Source organism: Gloeophyllum trabeum, assembly GCF_000344685.1.
Source record: "Gloeophyllum trabeum ATCC 11539 unplaced genomic scaffold GLOTRscaffold_00009, whole genome shotgun sequence".
NCBI lineage: Eukaryota > Fungi > Basidiomycota > Agaricomycetes > Gloeophyllales > Gloeophyllaceae > Gloeophyllum > Gloeophyllum trabeum.
Genome location: NW_006920418.1, coordinates 804,199 through 824,723, shown reverse-complemented (window position 1 = coordinate 824,723; position 20,525 = coordinate 804,199). Strand labels below are relative to the sequence as shown.

At 55.1% G+C, this 20,525-nt stretch overlaps 5 protein-coding genes across 5 annotated transcripts in view; 3 read left to right on the top strand and 2 right to left on the bottom strand.

The window, feature by feature from the left end:
- Positions 1–132: 132 nt before the first annotated feature.
- Positions 133–2,503, top strand: GLOTRDRAFT_139497 (uncharacterized protein; the record flags this gene model as incomplete). Its single annotated transcript, XM_007869248.1, has 1 exon — positions 133–2,503. One exon carries the CDS (start codon positions 133–135, stop codon positions 2,428–2,430), a length of 2,298 nt encoding a protein of 765 aa, XP_007867439.1. The 3' UTR covers positions 2,431–2,503.
- A 1,736-nt stretch (positions 2,504–4,239) lies between these two features.
- On the bottom strand, positions 4,240–7,376 carry GLOTRDRAFT_121962 (TPR-like protein; the record flags this gene model as incomplete). The annotated part of the gene is made up of 7 exons (XM_007869247.1): positions 4,240–5,089; positions 5,163–6,551; positions 6,599–6,645; positions 6,669–6,767; positions 6,820–6,958; positions 7,011–7,153; positions 7,215–7,376. The coding sequence occupies 7 exons, from the start codon at positions 7,374–7,376 to the stop codon at positions 4,240–4,242; spliced, it is 2,829 nt and encodes a 942-aa protein (XP_007867438.1).
- Positions 7,377–8,017: 641 nt separating this feature from the next.
- Positions 8,018–11,867, top strand: GLOTRDRAFT_139495 (uncharacterized protein; the record flags this gene model as incomplete). Its single annotated transcript, XM_007869246.1, has 6 exons — positions 8,018–8,400; positions 8,448–9,223; positions 9,276–9,377; positions 9,440–9,487; positions 9,544–9,599; positions 9,657–11,867. 6 exons carry the CDS (start codon positions 8,018–8,020, stop codon positions 11,865–11,867), a joined length of 3,576 nt encoding a protein of 1,191 aa, XP_007867437.1.
- Positions 11,627–15,604, bottom strand: GLOTRDRAFT_111543 (uncharacterized protein). The gene is made up of 15 exons (XM_007869245.1): positions 15,318–15,604; positions 15,061–15,238; positions 14,789–15,005; positions 14,419–14,729; positions 14,258–14,337; positions 13,985–14,204; positions 13,740–13,880; positions 13,168–13,680; positions 13,041–13,103; positions 12,872–12,989; positions 12,611–12,813; positions 12,464–12,557; positions 12,376–12,411; positions 12,196–12,321; positions 11,627–12,144 (listed from the first exon to the last, which is right to left on the bottom strand). The coding sequence occupies exons 1-15, from the start codon at positions 15,380–15,382 to the stop codon at positions 12,044–12,046; spliced, it is 2,466 nt and encodes an 821-aa protein (XP_007867436.1). The 5' UTR covers positions 15,383–15,604; the 3' UTR covers positions 11,627–12,043.
- Positions 15,605–19,612: 4,008 nt separating this feature from the next.
- Positions 19,613–20,525, top strand: part of GLOTRDRAFT_116747 (aquaporin-like protein) — a gene marked incomplete at its 3' end in the record, with an annotated part of 2,198 nt that continues 1,285 nt past the window's right edge. Inside the window, exons 1-6 of the mRNA XM_007869244.1 lie at positions 19,613–19,755; positions 19,803–19,830; positions 19,880–19,939; positions 19,991–20,135; positions 20,200–20,275; positions 20,324–20,461. Of these exons, the coding sequence (XP_007867435.1) occupies positions 19,633–19,755; positions 19,803–19,830; positions 19,880–19,939; positions 19,991–20,135; positions 20,200–20,275; positions 20,324–20,461 (570 nt within the window). The 5' untranslated portion in view covers positions 19,613–19,632. The remainder of the gene's footprint in view (positions 19,756–19,802; positions 19,831–19,879; positions 19,940–19,990; positions 20,136–20,199; positions 20,276–20,323; positions 20,462–20,525) is intronic.

The following is a 20,525-nucleotide window of genomic DNA, read 5'->3' as shown; positions in this document are numbered from 1 at the left end:
GTAGAGAAGGGACGCGTATTACGTCGGGTTTATTGCATTCTAGGACGCGCAAACTCGTGCATCCCCAGGGTCAGTCCTCATATGCAGCTCTTCTTATAACTGGAGGCGCACTCATTCATGCGCAGTATCCCCATGGTTGAAGAGAGGAACGACTCCTTCGAGGAGTCCGAGTCGCTTTTTGGCTCGCCTCCCCCGTCTCCTGGGAGGCGCAGTTCACCGGGACTAGCCCTCCCCGGTGCTGCGAGTTCTACAGACAATGTGGGGACCATTGCACTTCCTGGGCCTCATGCATATTCTGAACTACCAGTACATCCACCAGACTCACTTCTGAGTGTTGATAACCGTGCTGCCCGTCCGGTGCAAGTACCTCCGCCACCGCGCCCGCAGCAACTACAAGCGATGGATCCGGACGTGGGTCGACGCTCCACGTCGGCCACTCCTGGTCTTGCTGGAAGGCCGCGAAAACCGTCGGACAAGGGCAAGCAGAAGGAAGTACGGTCTCGCACCGGCACCCCTCGACCAACGCCTCCCCCTATTCACATGCCTGACCCCGGTGCGCCTCCGCCACCAAACTTTCTCCGCAATCAGCAAGCTCTGTTAGGCTTGGCTGGGCTAGTCGGTGGTGTCAATCCTGCCAATCTCAACCGGAGCACTGCGGGGTCCGGGTCGAGTTCTAAAAATCCCATCATCGTCGAAGAGGGCCATGAGCCACCGTCTATCGCACAGCATTCCCGTCTGCCTCGTATCGACCCCTCCCAGCTGCCGACTCCCTCCACTGATGCGATCCTTGACACCATGATCAAGCAAAAAAATATATTCCCCGTCCTCAGTTCGATCTTGAAGCTTATCTCGTCCGCCGCTACACCTGCAGCTCCCTATTACAATCCATACCAGTACAGTTATGCGCATTCACCCTCTCCTACCCCTTCTGCCGAAAACGATGGCCCGCCCCCCGCGAAGCGGAAGAAGGTCACCAAAGTCCCCGCAGGCGCCTCCAACTGGGACGTTCCCTTCCCTCTGGACAATGACGAGGGGTCTCAGGAGTATCTAGCGAGGTGGGAGCGTGCGCGAACGAAGCAATTGGTCGTGCAGCTCGTCAATCTGATCAAGAGCGCGGCGCACAAAGCGGCTACGAAGGCGTATATGCAGAAGGTGAACCAGGCGCAAAAGGATCGTTCGCCGGCTCCGCCGTCGTCTGATCCTAATGTCATGGGCCACTACCGACCTGCTACCATGTTCTACGGAATGGAGCTTGAAGGACAGGCCCCAGCGGCGGGGTCGGGCGCTGTGGCGGGGGCACCAACGTCGCCGGGGGAGACAGCGGACTTGCAAGCCATGTTGGCCGATGTGAGTAATGGTAACGACGCAGTCAGGAGCACTACCCAGGGGTCGGCGACTGATCCCTCCTCCACGAGCGACACGATCTCGTACGACCAGCTCATCGCTTCATTACTCTCAGCTGCACCCGCATCGACCGATTCGTCCGCTGCAGAAACGAATACGGTGCCGCTCGAGTCGCTACCGAATGCGTCGTCCACTGCGGACGAGGGTTCGGTCGATATAGAAGGGTGGATGTCCTTACTTCAGTCCCTGCCATCCGTGAACAGTGGTGTTGACTCTCAGGGAAGCTCTGAGTGTTCTTCCGCCTCCCAAGGTTCCCATTACACTATCAGCAATGGCGCACAAACTCGACTTTCCAGCACCCCTGTTGCATCCGTCTCGTCCTCTCAATCGTCTTCCGACCTGGCCATTGATCCGTTCTTGCTCGCTCTATCTCAAGTGACCCCTAGTCAGCCTCAGGGACTACCCGATGCGTCACAGCTCCCTGTGCTCTCTCATTCCCCTGTCGCCTCCGCAAGTTCGGTCGCCGGTCCACCTACTCCTCCAAGCTGGGACGCTGGCACTTTTACTGACTCAAGCGGTCTGACAAAACCTACTGGTACGTTCATCCCTGGAAATATTTTACCCACCTCGGAAGACACTCTAATGCTCGGCTACCCAGGCGACGATCCCATGGCTGCCGCTACCATGCTTCTACAACTCGCGTCTGAACCGTCCTCTCAGCCGAGCCAGCAATCTCCTATTCAGCCTTCGATGCAAAATATCCCAAGTCATATACTACAATCCACAGCCGGCAGTCAAGCCAATTTATCATCCGCTACCCCAAATACTTGTGGTGTTGTCCCATATGCGCCTACGCATCCCTCCCCCGCCAATGCTGCTGCACCCGGGCCGTCCTCTCTCCCCGCGCGTCGCGTTGGCCGGCCACCAGTACCTAGCGCGAAGAAAATAGTCAAGGAGGATATCATCCTTCGGTCGAAGGAACGTCGGAGACAGCTGTTGGCGGAGATAGAGAGAGCGAAAATCCAGCTCTGGGAGACAACGCTGGAGCAGGGCGTGCTGACGCATCTGATCAAGGACAGTAGCTAGTCTCAATGTCTGTCTCATCATGAGCTGAATGTATATGTGGTAGTCAGTGAATGCACAGTGGTATAAGATTGACGTATTGTGATAGTGTCGGGTGCAGGCCCGCGTGACAGTTCCCCAAAGGGACTGACGGTGAGCACCCGTGTCGAGTTCAATGCACTCTGGAACACTCTCCGTGGGCGGCTCCGACAATGTCCTGCAGTACAACTCTTGCTCACTCGTCCATGCACATTATCACTATGAGAGAACTTTGACCATCCAAGCCGACGGGACTCGGACGAGCCAGTGGCTTCCTGGCTTCCAGTGTTTCACTAGGACCGTCGTCTTCGTCCTCGTCCTACGGATTGCATCGTTCCACGTTCTGGACCTCATCCATGTCCTTAACTATCGCTAAGCACACCAGGCCCCCGATCCTGATCTTACCCGTCCCGTTCAAGACTCTTAGTGCATCTGTTGCTACTGCTCGTGGTAGCTGCGGAGGTTTGTTGACATTACACGCTCGCTTCGTCTTGTACTGCCGAAATGGAACGGAGTGCTGGACCAAGAGGTGGTAAGTTCTCGAGCTCGTAGTCGATCGACCCTCCAGCTGTCCACATTCTCAATCCCGCCTCGTCGAGCCTCCTCCGTGACTTTCGGATACTGATTAGAATCGACTGAACTAGCATACTGAATAGTCCCGCCCATCTCAGCCGGAGCCCTCCGGCATCGTGCTCCAAAATTGTTATTGCGAAAGAGAGCTGCCGGTCACTGTCCATCACACCGCCTTTGCATCTGGCCTGTTGGTCCTTCTCTATTTCCGACTCCCTCCGCTGGCTTCATCATCGACGCCAGGCGAATGAAACATTCCCAGTCAGTTCAATATTGAGTTTCATGTCCTCTGCAGCTGCACATGCTTCTCCCCATTCTGTCCAATATCAGCCGCACCTTCATGTTTAACTTCTGCGACTTTTATGCGAAAGCTGCTTCCCTTCAGCCCTCTCAGTTATTCCGCTAATCCTGCCGTGCTTATAAGCATCGGAGGATTAGCGAATTGAGTGACAAGTCGCTTCCCCTCCCTCGTCACCCTGAAGGTCTGCAAGGCCGTGCGGGCACCTGGGCCGTCCTATTGCTTTTGGAGGACGAGGGTTCTCCTGGATATATTGTGAGGTGAGTAAGTGCGCGAATGAAGCAATTGACCGTTCAGCTCGTCAATCTTATCAAGAGCGTGCGACGCACAAGTGCAGAAGACGCAGAAAGTCCCTGCGCCACCTCCGCCGCTGTCAGGTTCTACATCACTTGGTCAGTACCAACCTCCTACTGTGTTTTATAGATGGAGCTAAATAGCATAGCCAGGAGCCGAGTCATCATCATCGCGAGAAGCAAATGTCTTGGAGTGAGGGCAGTGGACTTGCAGACTACACTAACGAATCTCCGCGGCAACGGCGCACGAGTCAGGGGTGCACCCGAGGGGCGGGGACGACTGATCCCTCCATGACGGCCACGATCTCGAATGACCAACTCATTGCCGGTTTTAACAGCTGCCCGCCTCGACCGACTTGTCTGACAGAGAGTGAATCATCATTACTTGAGTTGCTGCCAAATACATATGGCCCGAGAGAGGAGACTGCTCTCAATATCAAGGATGTGTATCTATAATACTACCAGTATATTTTCCGATACAGAAGTTGCCCGTACCCTGTCTGCCCATTGAATAGTCTCCTGATTCAGGAGGAATGAATAAAAATGCTGCCAGAGAGTACTGGTTGACAATATAAGTTGGTGATCTAATATTGTGGCACCTATCACCATCCAAATAATGTGGCCAATGTAAAGTCAATTCTCATACTGCATCTTCAGAATATCATCAAGGCTCTGGAGGCACCGGGCTTGACCACGCCTGTCACCAACTAGCTTGAACAGCTTTCTGGCCTCCTGAAGCTTTTCCACAGCCTCACTCCATTTCTGCTGGCTCTCTAGAACAACACCAAGGCACATGAGGCATTGGGCTAAAGCAAGTTTGTCTCCGATTTGTCGGAACTCCGCCCTGGCCTGCTCAAGCATTTTCACAGACTCAGGATATCCACCCTGCATCCATAGAATATCACCAAGACTCCGGAGGCATTGGGCTTGACCTAGTCTGTCACCAACTTGCTGGAACTGCTCTCTGGCTTGCTGAAGCTTCTCCACAGCCACAGGGTATTCCTCTTGCATCTTCAGAATATCACCAAGGCTCTGGAGGCACTGAGCTTGACCAAGTCTGTCACCAATCTGCTGAAACTGCTCTTTTGCCTGCTGAAGCTTCTCTACAGCCTCACAGTATTCACTTTGCATCCACATAATATTCCCAAGGCTCCGGAGGCACTGGGCTTGACCAAGGCTGTCACCAATTTGTTGGAATTGTCCTTTGGCCTGTTGGAGCCTTTCCACAGCCTCAGAATATTCACCTTGCACCCACAGGATATCACCAAGGGTTTGAAGACACTGGACTTGACCACTTCTGTCACCGATTTGCTGGAACTCCTCTCTGGCTTCCTGAAGCTTTTCTACAGCCTCAGGATATTCATCTTGCATCCACAGTATATCACCAATGCTTTGCAGACATTGGGCTTGACCATATCTGTCACCAACCTGCTGAAACTCCTCTCTGGCCTTCTGAAGCTTTTCCAGCCTCAGGGTATTCAGCCTGCATCCGCAGAATATCCCCAATGTTCTGCAGGCACATGGCTACTCCCTGTTGATGCTGGCATTCTGCATACCTGTTCATTGCTGCATATGCTTGAACCTGTGCCTTGGTATAGTTGTACGTGAATCTGAGTATCAATCCTGCCAATCTTTGACAGTCTGCTTGGAAGACTCTATCATCCAGACTCATTGACATTGGAATGATCAGATCAAGTAGTTCTGTGGTAGGTTTGTGGTGAAAAAGGAACCAGGACATCTCATAAGCTGCATGCAGTAGCTCTGAGGAGAGGCCACCTTGTCTTTGGGTTGCCTGCTTGACCAGTGCAATAATATTGCCAGACTCACTCATCAGGTGAGAGTCAATGCCATTTGGGTTCTTTGGATCATACTTGCTGATCAGTGTGATGTAATACTTCTCCAAGGCTTCCCTGTGAATTTGATGCAATGGATACTTTTTCAAGACATAATGCCGAATAGGGGATAGGGTATTTATGCTCCCACCTGATTCTTGAACCAAGCCCACTGCCTTCAGTGCCTTGAGTCCTTCATACCTGCCTTCCATGTGGGAAACCATATCTTGCAGGCTCTGCTGTTGCTGCTGCTTTGATAAGGCAAGGATCCCATCTGGAAGATATGATATAAGAGCCAGGAGGTCTATAGCTGATGTGGCCTTCTGGATTATCTTGCTTTTGAGGGATAAGTCAATTGACACTTCAAGATTGTTATTCTTCTCATCAGCTGCACCATGTTGGAGTAAGGATGTCTTCATCTCCTCCCACTGTACTATGAGGCTTTCCACAGATTCAGATTGTGCCAGATGTGACACAAGGGTGACTGCAAGTGGGATACGGTCCAGGCCATCCAATAGGCTATCCAAGGCTTGAATATCTTCACACTTCTGATTAAAGTGAAAAAAAATCTTCTTTGATGCTGCCATGGATAAAGGCTCCAGCTTCAGAAGCTGGCACCATAAAGCCTCCACAGGAGCAAAGTCTCCCCTCATAGTGATCATGACAGTCACTTGGGGAACTGCAACTATCCTCCTGAGGACTTCACCTACACCCTGGCTATTGCCTTCTTGATATGGTGTCTCGAAGTTATCCAGAGCAAGCAATAGCCTCGGAACACCCCTCAGAAAGATGTCTAGGCTAGTCAGAATATCCTCACCATCCCCCTTGTAGATTGGGAAGACAGTGATGATATGGGACACCAATAGATCAGCACTAGCAGCTGAATCACAAGGAACAAAGTAGATTTGCTCCCCAAAGGCATCCTTGATATCTTGATGATGCAGAACAGCTAGGGCCAGGGATGTTTTACCCATGCCACCAGGGCCAAGTATTGCAAGATTGGATTGTGGTTGAGACCAGGAGGATAGAATCATTTGTACAGCTTCTGAGACCTCCCTCTCTCTGCCGTGAAAGGCAGATGGCATGGGAGGGGGAGTTCTGGATAGGAATAGGCTATGAAGCCATTAGCGAATGCCTGCACCTGAAGAGAACAGACTCACTTGGGAGTGTTCTGAAGCTGATCACACTCTGAGCACGAGTCACAATTCTACAAGCACTGTTTAGGCATACCTGAGCAGAACCAGTAAGGACATCTAATGTTGTTCTAACATAGGTAATGTCACTTCCTATCTTTGCAAGCCCAATTTGCAGATCTATCAAACCACTCTCCTATACAAGCTATATCAACATGAATGACTTATATGGATAGTCCTGGATATACCATGAAAAGCTGGCGAGTGTCACTCAGATATTGGTTCCACCTGGAGATTGCATCTGAGTCGGACTTCCCGGCCAGAAACCGTTTCAGCCATCTCCGGCTTTTCATCTGTTCCATATCACAGCATATATCTGACAACTTACTAGTATACTGTGAGGAGTGCAATGTCAGATAAACCATCAACAAGGACTTACGACTGGAACATGCCAAGCTGCGACTGCAATTCACGGTTGATATCCCCCGCGTTCTTGCCCTTCAGGGTTTCTGCTACGTTCAGCATTATGTGGGCAGCTCTCTGCGCGACTTCCTCGCAGTTATGTTGGTTCTTCTTGGTGAGCTGAAATATAATTGAGACACGCATTAGCCCTCGGCTTGAGAGAATACGGGCAATCACGTACCTGCGCTGCCTCGACAATCTTGATCGCCATCTGCAGTCCGCCCTTCACGAAAGGCGTGTTTGTCGCGTCCGCGACCGTCGAGGTCACGTCCAATGTCTTCTGGAGGGCATCGAGTGCCTTCTCGCCCTTGCTTGGTCCCTCGTGAGCTCGCCTTGGGGCCATCGTCGCGAGTGGTCAAGAGGCAAGCCACCCGAGGACGCGACTGATGCTGTGCATTGTTGTGCACGTGAATGTCTCCTTGTCCTCGAGCTCGTCAACCAAATGAACGATATGATTTTCCGGAGTCGCAACGTACGCTCACTGAGATTCCCGCCGTAGCGAAGCGGCAAGATGTATACAAGTCCCGTAACAAGGTATGAGATGAACGGTCAAAGGGGAAAGGGGGCGGCAATGAGCAATAAATGCGAGGCATGTCTGCTGATACCTTGCGTACATCTTGGAACTCCAGTCCACTACCCACTGGATCCGCTCTCGTCCTCCCGTACAATCAAGCACAGGATCTCGTACAGCTATCCGGCCCTCCAGAATGCTCATTAGCACGGACCTTAATACAGCTGAGGACAGCTGTCATCTGTCCCGGGCGCGATAGCCTCGCCGCCAGAATATACACACCGGACACGCGATGACGGTCATACCGATGTATATCATACATCCAGAGGATGGCGCATTGAGCAGACCGAGCGTATGCCTGCTGCAGTTCGTAGACTCGCACGAGGGAAATGGGAGGAGACCGAGCTCGCCGATACACGCACGTGATCCTCGCGACATCCGCGACGCGTCCAACTCACCCACCGACGCCCACCATGGCCTCCGACGCCTCCCGCCCGACCCTCTCAAGTCTTGAAAACGAACGCGGAACACGCCGCGAGAAGGTCAAGAACGCGCTGCAGGAAGAGGAGGACCCGCTCGCGACATATCTCCAGTTCATCAAGTGGACGGAAGAGAACTACCGCGGCGAGCTGCTCGGACAGTCCGGCCTGCTCGTCCTGCTGGAGGAAGCGTGCCGGACCTTTATTGACGATGCGAGCTACAAGTGCGATCTCAGGTACTTCAAGATATGGGCGCGGTACGCCAGTCTGGTCGAGAAGCCGTCGGCGGTATACTCTTACCTCCTGGACAAAGAGATCGGGGTAGTCTTTTCGCAACTGTACGACGAGTATGCTTTGCAGTTGGAGAGGGAACGACAGTACGTTGTTTGAATCGTCTCTCAGAGCGTGTACTGACCGCGTACAGGTATGCCAAGGCCGAAGAGATCTACCAGAAAGGGATCAAACGCCGTGCAAGACCCATGGAACGACTACGCAAGAGCTACGAAGAATTTCAGAAACGATCAGCGAGTACGCCACGAACGGCACCTCCCAAGCTGCGCCAGCCCCGCTGCAAGTGGGCAGCTGAAGACGAGGCGCTCCGCCAGCACCCCCTGCGAAACATTAAACCCTCATCCTCGTTGCCATCTCTCCTGTCCTCGTCTTCCTCCGCCGCCCCCGAATCCTCAAACTCGATGTTCATACACCCCACGTGCACGGCAGAAGCACGCTACAAGGTCATGACCGCCCCTCCGCCTGAAGGGAAACGTCCCGAGAAACGGCGCTTCAACTTTGACCTGCTCTGGACGAAAGAGGGTGTAGAGTACAGCATCCAAGAGGCCAGGGCGCGCTCAAAGGGCCTGCTCAACAAGAAATGGGACCCCGATCCCGTCTCGATACAGCGCGTGCAGTTCAACGACGACGGGCAGAAGACCTCGCGGGGGTACACCACCACGGGCCGAAGGCTGCTCACAGCCGGAGAACCTACTGTTACCATCAACACCAAAGAAGCGTTGGCAGATGTGTTTGGCATGTACAATTCCCCGGAGAAGTCGATGCGGTTTGCGAACGTCGCCGGGAGTAAGCACGCGCCGGTCAAGAAGATCGAGCCTATGGCGCCGCTTGTCTTTTCCGCGGGTCAATCGCGGTCGACTACTAACGAGAACCCAATGCCACATGCAAACGCTCCAGCGAGGACGCCTCGTAGGTGTTTCGCCCTGCCTATGATATAAGTGTCTGATTTGAGCCTCTCTAGTGCAAGCATTCCGACCTTTCACAGACGAGAATGCAGACGCAGACCTTCCCCGGAGCCGCGCTACATCGGACGAAAATTCCGGAGCACATCCCAAGACGCCAGGTCAGTGACATACCGTGGATGTCAACGGTCAAACGAGTACTGACGCCCCGATGGCATCACAGTATTCCGGCCGTTCGTCGAGGAGGAAAAGGTGAACAACGCCAGGCCAGGTGAGCAAATGCAAGTGTCTCGCGAGAAAATGACTGATTTCTCGGTGGCACGACAGCTTTCCGGCCTTTCTTGGAAGAAACTGCCAAGAGCAGCACTCCAGGTGTCTTCAAGGTGCGTCTTTCGCCGACTGGGATGGCACATATCATATAACAACGGTGAACTCCTTAGACCCCAGATGCGGGTAGGCGAGCCTTGGCTATGAAAGATAGCTCCGCCTCGAAGGACGGTCGGGACGAGAACGCGCCTGCGCTGAGGGTACCAGTCTTCAAGCCTCTTTCTGAACAAGCCATTGTCTTTAGGCCGCCTAGCGTTGAGGAGAAGCCGGCCTTGGGCGGCACTTCGATTGCAGCGACAAAGCTGCCTTCAACAAGCCAGGCCTTCACGCCCTTCAGGGAAGCTAACGGGCCTGGTCGGGTGTTCAGCCGTCCCTCGGAGAACGCCTTTGTGCCTAAGCGGAGCGTCCTTGGCGAGAAGGCTGGAGATAGGCTCGATGAAGTTCCACCGAGTAACCGCCTACCGTTGCGGCAGGCTTTCACACCGTTCGTAGAGGCAGATCCTGAAGACAACTGGGATCCTAGCGAAGACAGCTGGGACGACGAGGAGCAGGAGCAGGCAGAGTTCCAGCCGGCGGAGGAGGACGAGGGTTTCTCCTCTAACCCTACGGAAGACGAGGAAGAGAACTACGAGTATCAGGAGGAGCTCGAGCCGTACCACACGAGGGAGGCGCCCCTTGGGGGCCGCTTCGGCAGCTTCGATATTATGACGCCCATCACGGAACGCACGTACGAGTTCACCATGAGCACGCGTGCGTTCACGCCGACCTCAACCGCGGAAAGAGCATTTCTGGAGGAAGATGCTCACGACGCCGCTGAGCAGCTAGCTGAAGAGCTCCGAACAGAACGGGAATGGGCGGAATACCGAGAGGCGTCGGTTCCCCACAACGGCACTGCTCCCGAAGAAGAGCAGCACAGATACAGCTCTTTAGGCGAAGAGAATGTTCCTCCTTTCCGAGTCTCTGACGGTCACACTATACCTCTACCACCGAACCAGGTGTTCACGGCTCCAGAACCGCCTCTCCCGCGGCAGATGGGCCGCCTCAGCCTGTCCGACACTCTGCTCACCGTGTCGTCGTTTGTCCCGCCAAATCCCTGCAATCCGTTCGACCCGGACATCATTCAGACCCTGCTGGGCATAAGCCCTCGTGACGCGTCCTGCCATGACTTGAAGCAGGAGAATGCTGGGCAGCTAGAGAAGTTGCAGAAATTCGCCGAGAAGCGGCAAAGAAGAAGCAGCGGCAACACCAGCGGAAACACTAGTCGACTAGCGGACACCCTGGACGTCTTCGACCTGCGCATTGCGGACAGTCGGTTCGAAGTAACCCACAAACTAGGCGAGGGCGGCTTCGGAGCAGTTTTTGCCGCCAAGGACATATCTTCGAGGACTGACGATGACGACTTCGAGGACGACGATGAAGATGCTTCTCTATACGCTATCAAGGTAGTCAAGCCGCGAAATCTGTGGGAATACCACATCTTGCGGAGGATCCATCGCACGCTGTCTCCCCGGTTGAAATGTTCCGTAGTTCAAGCACACGCCCTCTACGCTTTCCACGACGAGAGCTATTTGATCCTTGATCTCTGCCCTCAAGGGACTCTACTAGACGTGGTCAACAATGCCAGCAAAATGAGCGTGTCTCAACAGGGTGCCTGCCTTGACGAAGTCCTGGTGACCTTTTTTAGTGTCGAATTGATACGCCTCATCGAGGGAATGCACAGCGCTGGTATCATCCATGGAGACCTAAAGATAGACAACTGTCTCCTCCGTCTGGAAGACGCGCCTGGCGGTCTATCAGCTTGGTCTACCATCTACCAACCATCTGGAAAAGATGGCTGGGAATATAAGGGCATCAAGTTGATCGATTTCGGACGCACCATTGATACACAAGTATTCCCGGCAGGCCAGCAATTCATAGCTGACTGGCCTGCGGACGCCCGAGATTGCTTCGAGATCCGGGAGAACAGGCCATGGACCTACCAGACGGACTACTTCGGTCTGGCTGGAATAATATATTGTCTCTTGTTCGGGAAATATCTGGAGAAGGCCGCTATAGTCCCCGTAGACGATGCGGCGGGACAAGAGGGCTGCCGATACAAGCTGTCCACTCCCTTCAAGCGCTACTGGAACACTGATTTGTGGAGTCGTCTGTTCGACCTTCTGCTGAATCCTTGCTTCGTTCGCGAGGACGGTAAACTGCCACTCTGCGAGGAGATCAGTGTATTGAGGAAGGAGATGGAGGCATGGTTAGAGAAGAATTGCGATCGAAGTTCGGGTTCATTACGGGCCCTGCTGAAGAAGATAGAGAAGTTTGTGAATAGCTGAGATGCTTGTAGATGTTTCATGTCATTTTTGTCACGGCGTATTGATGTTTACTCATGTCACCTTCATGTTTTTGCTTTTTACTTTATGGAGCTCATCAAAGTGCGATCGTATTCCCACCGAACAATAGCTACATGAAAGCGACTTTGAGCCCATGGAGTGGACGATACCTGGACGATCTACATTCCCACTGGCGGGGCCGGTGCTGTGGGTGCAGCTTCGTATCCGTGGGGAGGCATTCCAGGCTGCATCATCATAGGATACGGCACGGCGTGTTGAACTACGAAATAATGAGGCATGACACCAAGGTCAGGCGTGACCGACAACTTACGCTGGGGACTCTGGTGATAGTATGGATGCGCGTGAGCGGGGATGGGAGTGGGGGGCATTGAAGGTCGATGAGCAGCACCGTTCGGAGCAGGGTAACCAGGCGGCGGTGGCATGTACGCTTGAGGCGCTACACAATTTATTATTTCATTATTCGATGATGAAAATTATTAGGGCAACATACGTGGCATCTGCCCCATCTGGGGCGAGGCGTACATTGCTGCAAAGCCTAATCAATCGTCATTCGCACGGCACACGCAAGAAAACCATACCGTTTGGAGGGAGTGCATAAGGATAGGCCATATGTTGCATGTGGGGGCCGGGCATGTAGCCTGGAGGTGGAGGTGGCATACCTGGCATCATAGGCTGGAGAGGAATTAAGACTTGGTTTACATCCGCTTGAATGCATGTGAGCGCACCTGGCCGGGGTATCCATAAGGTGGGTAAGCGTAGACAAATCCACGAGGAGCTTGAGGAGCCTGTGTAGGGTCTTCTTCGTATGACTGAGGCGGCATGGGCGGAGGGCCAGGAGGAGGGATGTGAGGAGATTGCTGTTGAGGAGGGACGGTGACCGGAGGGAACATAAGCATGTATCGCTTGCCGTTATACGGCCAGAGCGCATCTTCGTCGCAATACGTAAGCATGGCCACAATATCACGGGGTATTCAGTCATTACTTACTGACGGCCGACGCTTCCGCAACCTTGTTGTATTTGAAAGGGTTGAAGTCGTCCCTGATCGACACAGCAGGGGTCTTCTTGATGACACGAGGGCCAAAGAATGGGTTTGGAGGAGCAGACTATCACAGGTCATAAGCGTCCGTAACAGATGATCCCATCGAGCAACCTACATTGTCCACACCCTTGCCCTTGGGCGACGCAGGGCTGGCCGAGGGGTTGGGAGATGTTGTTGTCTGTCAAAACAAGGCAAGTCCAGTTAGTTCCGACCTGCCCATTGCACACCAGTAAGAACATTACAGGCGTGAAAGCCACGGCCTTGGGGTTTGGCTTAAAGGACGGAGCATTCACACTTAGCCGAGCGGTATTAGGAGATGGCGGCGCTGCACCACCAGTAGTTGCACCCGTCGAGCTCGCCGCACTCGCGGGAGCCTGACCATTTCCATTTGGCGTGGACTTCTTGCCCTTGAACGGTGGAATGGGTTGGATGTACATCGAAATTCGCTTGGCACTGTCCGTCTTCACAGCCGCCTTAGACACAGCTGCACTGGCAGATGTCGAGGCCGGAAGCGTAGGCTTCGCCGCACCGGCTCCAGCCGTGGTTTTGACGGCCGACAGTTTCGGGGTCTGAGCGGGGGATGGCTGCTGCAACCGCGACGAGGGTGACGGGTTCATAACCGACGTCGTTGATGTGCCAATGGCGCGAGCCTGGGCCGACGCAGCATCGCGAGCAGACTTCTCCCGGATCTGACGCTGTTTCTCCTCGTCCTTGGCCAGGATAGACACCAGGTCTTCAGGGATGGGTTTGTTGAGCTTGCCGGGGGTGCCGCGTGTCAACATAAAATGGGTTGAACATCCGTCTCTACACACACCTTGAAGCTCTGACTGAACTTGAGAAGTTCTGCCCTTCGCTTGTCCAACTCATTCTTCACCAGCGCCTGCTTCTTCTGCGTAAGCCTCTCCTTCTCAGTCGTGACAAACTGCCTGAATGCGGGCAGCGGATCGGCAGGCGGCTGCAAACATCAAGGAAGGATACAGGGCAATAGAGGAATAACAAATCAGCGTCTCTGCGACATTCACGACAAAAGGTATGACTGAGTCAGAAATTCTGCTTTACCTTGTTCGTCTGAGTCTGCGATGACCCAGCCGGAGCCGGAGAAGTTGCCTTCGGCGGCGTGCCACCCGGCTGTGCTTGCTGGACAGAACCGTCCGGTGCATTGACGGAGACTTTGGGGATCTCGGTCTTGGGTGCCGCAGAACCTGAAGGTGGGCCCTGTCCTGGTTTGCGGGCACCCGGGGGTACGTATGCATTAGCACTACGGACGACTGCACCGTACCTGGGCCGAAAAGTCAGACATACTAATTGGCACCGAGGGACGATCACACTCACTTGTCCTCCTCATTGCCACCGGCTCCATCCGCCAAGTCCTGAGTCCGCTCTTCCGCAATATGTGGATTGTTGGTAGTAGCCTAAGGTAAGTGGACACGAATGGGAGATACGTAGGCTGCTGTTGAGGTTCAGGAGTCACGTGAGAAACACTCGATGCTCACCCCCATGATTTCGTTGGCGATCCTCTGAGCCTCCCGCTCTCGCTCCTTAAAGTCCGGACGCGAGCGGTCCAGCTTAGTTGTGTAGAGGTTCTCGTCAAAGTCCGTCTTGACACCGAACAGAGTCTCGTTCACGGTGAACTGATCCCATTTCAGGCCAGTGCTGGAAGCCCCAGGCCCAAACGTGAGGTCGTCCGTGTTGGTGAGGTGGGCGTTCAGGCCACCCGGCGGGAGAGGGGAATCCGCCCACGCTTGCAGCTCGCGTTCCCGGCGAGGAGCCGCTTTTTGGCTGATGTCGGTATCCGTCTTGAACGCTATAAAATGCATTGTGGCATCACCAGACACAATGGATAAGCAAATGACCTCAACGCACTGTCACCGTTTGTGGGACGAGCGTCTGCTGGTCCTGACGCCCATGTGTCAATGTTAGTTGAAGCGATAAATAAGCGGTCCCTCAGGGGCGCCCCAGGATTCGTAACCTCCTTGACGTCTTTGAGCGTAACACCCGTTGTATCACCCTCACCGCTGGTGGAGGCGATGGTCCCCTCATATCGTTGCGCAGTCTTGGTCGAGAGCGTGACGGTCGTTCCCTGTCAACCACGTGTCTGAGCAGGGGTATCGACGAAAAAGCCAAATGCAACGCACAGTTAAACCGGACAATGCCTGTAGAATACGATCACTGGCGTCGGGGGTGCGGGTGCCGTTCGGCTGGTTCAAGGGCGGGAAGGCACCGCCTTGGGGGCTGGTAGGGAGTCGGACGGGGTTCGAGGCCGGTGAGAAGGCAGGGGATGCGCGACCGCCGGAGCCCCAGGCTGAGGGTCGTCTGCAGGAATGGGAGAAGAAGAGAACCAGACGCGGTAAACGACACGTCCGAGAGAACCCGAGCGAAATAAAGCACAGACCGGCTACCGTCCGGGGCGCCACCCCTCCCCCTCGCAGACTTGGGTTGCCGAGCAGTGGTGGCCATCGAGTGAGAAAGCGATCTGAAAAAATATCGAGTAGGAAAAGAGAGAGAGAGAAACGGAGAGCGAGAAACAGCGGGAGAGTCGTGAACTGGCGATAACGCAGAGTCGGGGACGCGACTCTCGAGGGGATGAAACGGTCAAGGCCCGGCCGACGGCGAGAGCGACGAGGAAGACGACAACGAATACACGCTGGTCGTCAAGACAGACAGCGACGAAAGGCTAAGCAGCCGTAGCAGGATGGCCGCAGGGCTTTGGATAGAACAGAGCTTGGGTCTGGTGAAAGCAGAGAGTGCAACGGTCAACGCTAACCGGGGGGCCTCGACACCTCCACGGCTTTGCTTCCGCTGGGACCCCGGCCACCCCTGTATATCCCGCCCCCTCCCGCCGCGGCCACCCATTTCCTGCCAAACATTCATTCCTGTCGCTGTCTCTCACATTTGTCGGACACGACCCACGCATGCTGCTCGTCTGGATCGCGACGCGGTCGGGGACTCACAAACCTCACAAACTGACCGCACGCAAGCCCGGGGTCCGAGCTCGTGTCGCGTATAAACGGACACGGCAAATAACGCTAAACACGCTACGTGATGCTTCTCTTTTCATCATCCAACAGGAAATCCGAATGTATTTCATGGACAGACACAGCTCACAGGACTCGCCTCGCATCTGTTCCGTCGAGTGACCGCCTCGAGCCTGGCGAGAGCCACGGTCGTTGCAAACGCGACTGCTATTCTCCCAGGGCACTCTATTTGTGCCGTGCCGTGAACAGGTCATTTCACTGTAAATGACGATCCCAGACGGCCAGCGCGTGGCCTCCAGTAGGCTCAGCACAACATTGCGCCGAATACCCGGCTAAACCCGCTTTGCTTCGTACTGTCGCATCTGCCACATTGTAGGAAAACAAAGTTTGGTGACCGATGAAGACGCAGCTCGCCCTGATGCATCTAAAGATCAACAGTCCGCGGTCAAACATGGCCGCGTCCTCCATCCAGGCGCTGAAGGACATATATTCCAAGTTACAGTCCTTCCGGGCGCCATACCCGACTTGCAACCTGTGATATCACCATGCACGATGCCAGATATACTCTGACTCACGCACCTGTTGGTCGAAAGTTGTTGTACTGGGATACACCGGTCCGCGACTCGTGCACACTACGCACCTAAACAGACGATGCAGCGACGCATCCAGTGCTCGTACGAACGCTCCTCTGTTCAGAAGAGGTGCCCCCCCTCCGGCGTTCGGCCACATACTCTGATCTTTAGCAAGATTGACAAAAATAAGCCAAACACTCCCTGTCATCATTCTCCTGAAACATCACGGGGGCGGCGGACACTGCACTCACACCATAGCACAGACATACCGTCGTATTTGCCCATGATTGGGTGTCCAGGTCCCTACGAGCACCCCCGTAGGGCATTCTGACATCTCCGAGATTGGACATTGTTCCGCGCACCGAGCATGAATATAAGTGTGGTTGGAGAATTAAATCACATAAATCGCCGAGCCATTGAGGACTTGGATCTGGCTGCGCGCTGCCCTTCGTCCTGCCTTGTTCCACGCACAGGAGGCAGTCACCCGAGTCCTGATGGTCGGACCTGCCAGCTACCGTTCCGCTAGAAGGACGCCAGAACTCGACCAGGATCCAACCAAACATCCTATCGCCCTCGTGGTCTTCTAGCGAATAGCGGAATAAGACTGGGGTAACCCCCCACTACGTCCAGGACGGTCAGAGACGACGGTATACAGGGGGAAGGCTCTTTCATCCAGTCCACTTCAGTCCGAAGGGCAAAGATTTCTTGTGACCTTGGGATCCCAACAGATACTTATAACGTAGTGAACCCTAGACAAGCCGAGCCATAGACGGGTACATGGGGGCGCGCAAGGCTCCCAGCGGGACCTTTGAACCTCTATTAGTTGCGTATTTCATCGAAGACTGGAATATGATGCCCTGGAAGGTACGGACACTCTTGCGGTGATTCGTGCGCGGGCCAGCGATCGGCACAATGTCTGTCTGCACGTTTACTGACCTCCTTTGTTTGGTTCGCCAGCCTGTACCGTATCACCTGGGGGAGACTATCCGAGTCCGTCGAGAAATTCAAGAAGTCGCCCAGATGCAGAATGACGTAGTAGTCTCCTTCAGCCATGCAGGAGCAACTGTCCAAGGTCCTACCACGGAAGACAGAACCAAGCCGGATTCTCCGTGGAATGCGGGGTCGTGGGCACAAAGTCTGAATACAGCGGGCTAGACATATCGTGAGCCCACGAGTCTCTAGGTGATCTCCTAGCAACCTGGACCGTTCTCGTTCTCGTTGTCTGATTTTTGTTTCCTAGCATTCATGAGACGAAGGACAGATCTACAGTCTCGCCAGCCGGAGGGTCATCAAGCAAGCTGGTGGGTACGGGCATGGAAGCCACAAAACGCAGTCCAACGTCCTTACAGCTTCAGCAACTCTTCGGACGCGAGATGCAGAGCGCCACGCCGAGCAGCTCCAGTAGCTCGACGCAGCCAGTTAGTGACGAGATCGTACGAGAAGACGTTGACAAAAGTCGAAAGGGTATCCGTGTCTGCAGGGGATGGCTGGCCGTCCTACGAGAGCAAGTCCCGAGCAGCACGCGAGAAAGAGAGCCAGTCGCAGAACTAGCTTCAGCTCGTGCTGGAGAAAGTAGATCGCATCCGTCGCTGGAGTGGGATCATAAAGCAGAGCCCGCTCGGCCTCGGAGAAGAACGCGAGCAGATGATCTGTAACCTTGCGATCGATCCCAAGTCGCAGGGCTCCGAGTTCATCCTTGTTGAAGTTTGAGCATCCAAGCAGGGGCGACTCCAGAAGTCGGATGAGATGATGACAAGGACATCAGCGAGGTACAGGGTGCCAAAGGGATGGGAAGAGTGGCATCGAAGCAGAGGCGGGGTGACCATCGTGGATAGGTGGTGCCGTCGGTTGTTGCGCTTGAAAAGATGGACATGGGATCCCGGAGGGCAGGCACCCACGGAGTGAAACAGTGATGGCGCGTCAGGTAATGTAACCTGGGAACCGCAATGGGAACGATTGACGCGTCCACAAGCAGGGTATTATCGTCCGTTATCGAGGAAGCTATTCATAGAGCTAAAGGCATTATCGAGTAGGACAGCTCCTGCAGGGTGACGTTTTGTTCAGTATACACAAGGTTACAATTTATAACTTTACCTGCGTCCATTCATCGCGGAAGACTAGCAAGGGAAAACGCTGTGATTAGACCTACGAGGCGAGTCTAATCGATGGAATCGCACCACAACCAGCCCGAATGCGTTGTACACATGCGTCCGAGATAGCTGCCGAAGTTGACTCGAAGAACGGCAGGATATGATTACAATTATACTTTGGTCTTCTAGTCGAAAGGTGCACTTTTATATGTCCGTTCTCGAGACGATTCTGAAGACGACGTCCATTTCGCTTGTACATCGACTCTAGAAACGCGCAATATGGACAAAGAGAGTTAATTGTGGAAGTCGCCGAGGAGTGACAGGATCAGCGCAGCGGGTGACCATCGTCCGACGGGTGAGTACGCCATTGTTATCGTCGAGAGTCGCAGAGACCGTGCGATCGTGCGCGGACGCTGTCGGGCCCATGCAAGAGACGATCGCGAGGGCTGCACAGCTTGGGGAAGGGCGATGCGGGGAACAATTCCCACGGCCATATCGCGGGTGCAGACGACGCGGAAAGGCATCGATCCGGGCTGCCAACTATTACAGGGTTGCATAATTCGCTCGGTATGAGACTGGCCGTGCTTGTCGGCGCACCGACTTGTCCTTTGATACACCTCCCAGAGCCGACCGCACTAGATTCAGGCAGTCAATAGGCATAAGCGTATAGCACCGGGGGGACGCTCCTCCGAACCTAGCAAATGCGAGACTGGCGTTAGTCGGTGCCGCTCTTGGAGCGACACGCGCAGCTGATGGCAGGCCCGCTGTCACCAGATGCCATCTTCGCCTACGAATCCCAGTCTTGGCGGCCTGCGCGAGATATGTGCTCGCGGGCTGGCCACCGCGCGTGACCACGAGCGACGGCGTCAGCTGAGCGCAGACGGTCGCGGGGACTGGGCAGGCGCAGTGTGCCTTGCCACCCTTGATCGCTTCCTCGAAGCCAGTCCTCTGCTATTCCCAATCCGCGCGCGTTCCCCACACTCGGTCACGTTCCTGGCACTACCAGAATCGCTACAAAAGCTGGCAGCACGTACCGAGGTCTCTCCTTGCCCCCCACCCCGTCCCCCGCCATGCCCATTGTTGCTGGGAAGCTCCGTCGCGCAGACATACACCCCCGCGGGCGCGCCTTGAAGCTCTGGGAGAGGCAGCGGCGCAAGAACGTCCACTGGCTGATGGAGTGTTTCGCCGAAGCAGTGAGTTCACCCACCGCACCCTCGCACCCATCCTTATCGCCCCACAGCTCGGCGTCTTCTTCTACGTCTTCGCTGGTCAGTATCGCTCGTCGACGCCTGTGCACATCGACTCACCCTCCTTCAGGTGTCGGATCGCAGGCAGGCTTCGTCCTCGGCGGCCTCACCGACCAAGCCGGCGTCTCCTGTGAGTCCCTCCCCACCCTCGATCCCCGCACGCACCTCACATCCCCCGCAGCGATCCTCCAAGTCGGCTTTGCCTACTCCATCGGCATCGTCCTCGCCCTGGTCGTCTGCGCCCCGACCTCCGGCGGCCACTTCAACCCCGCCATGACCATCACCGCCGCCGTCTTCCGCGGCTTCCCCTGGAAGAAGGTCCCTCGGTGCGCCTGCCCTCTCCCTCCCTGTACCAAAACAACCCGCTCACTCACCTCCCGCCTGACGCAGCTACATCATCTCCCAGATCCTCGGCGGCTACATCGCCTGCCTGATCATCTACGTCCAGTACCGCGCGCAGATCCAGGTGAGCACGCAACGCGTACCGCCGCCCGCGCCGCTCACGTCCGCGCAGGAAGTCTCCGCGGCGCTGCTCGCCAAGGGCGCGCTCGACGCGGTCAACTTCACGCCCGCCGGGCCCGCGGGCATCTTCGGCATGTACGTCGCGCCCGGCAGCAACCTCGGCTCCGTCTTCCTCAACGAGTTCGTCTGCGTGCGTGCCCCGTCCCGTCCCGCCCCGCCCCGTACAGTGAGCGCGTGCGCTGACGCCCCCCCCC

Coding starts and splice junctions, on each gene's coding strand:
- GLOTRDRAFT_111543 (XM_007869245.1), bottom strand. CDS start 15,382: ATGGCCACCACTGCTCGGCAACCCAAGTCTGCGAGGGGGAGGGGTGGC. Junction 14,205..14,257: donor GGTGGCAATGAGGAGGACAA/GTGAGTGTGATC, acceptor TTTTCGGCCCAG/GTACGGTGCAGTCGTCCGTA. Junction 12,990..13,040: donor AGGGCAAGGGTGTGGACAAT/GTAGGTTGCTCG, acceptor GACCTGTGATAG/TCTGCTCCTCCAAACCCATT.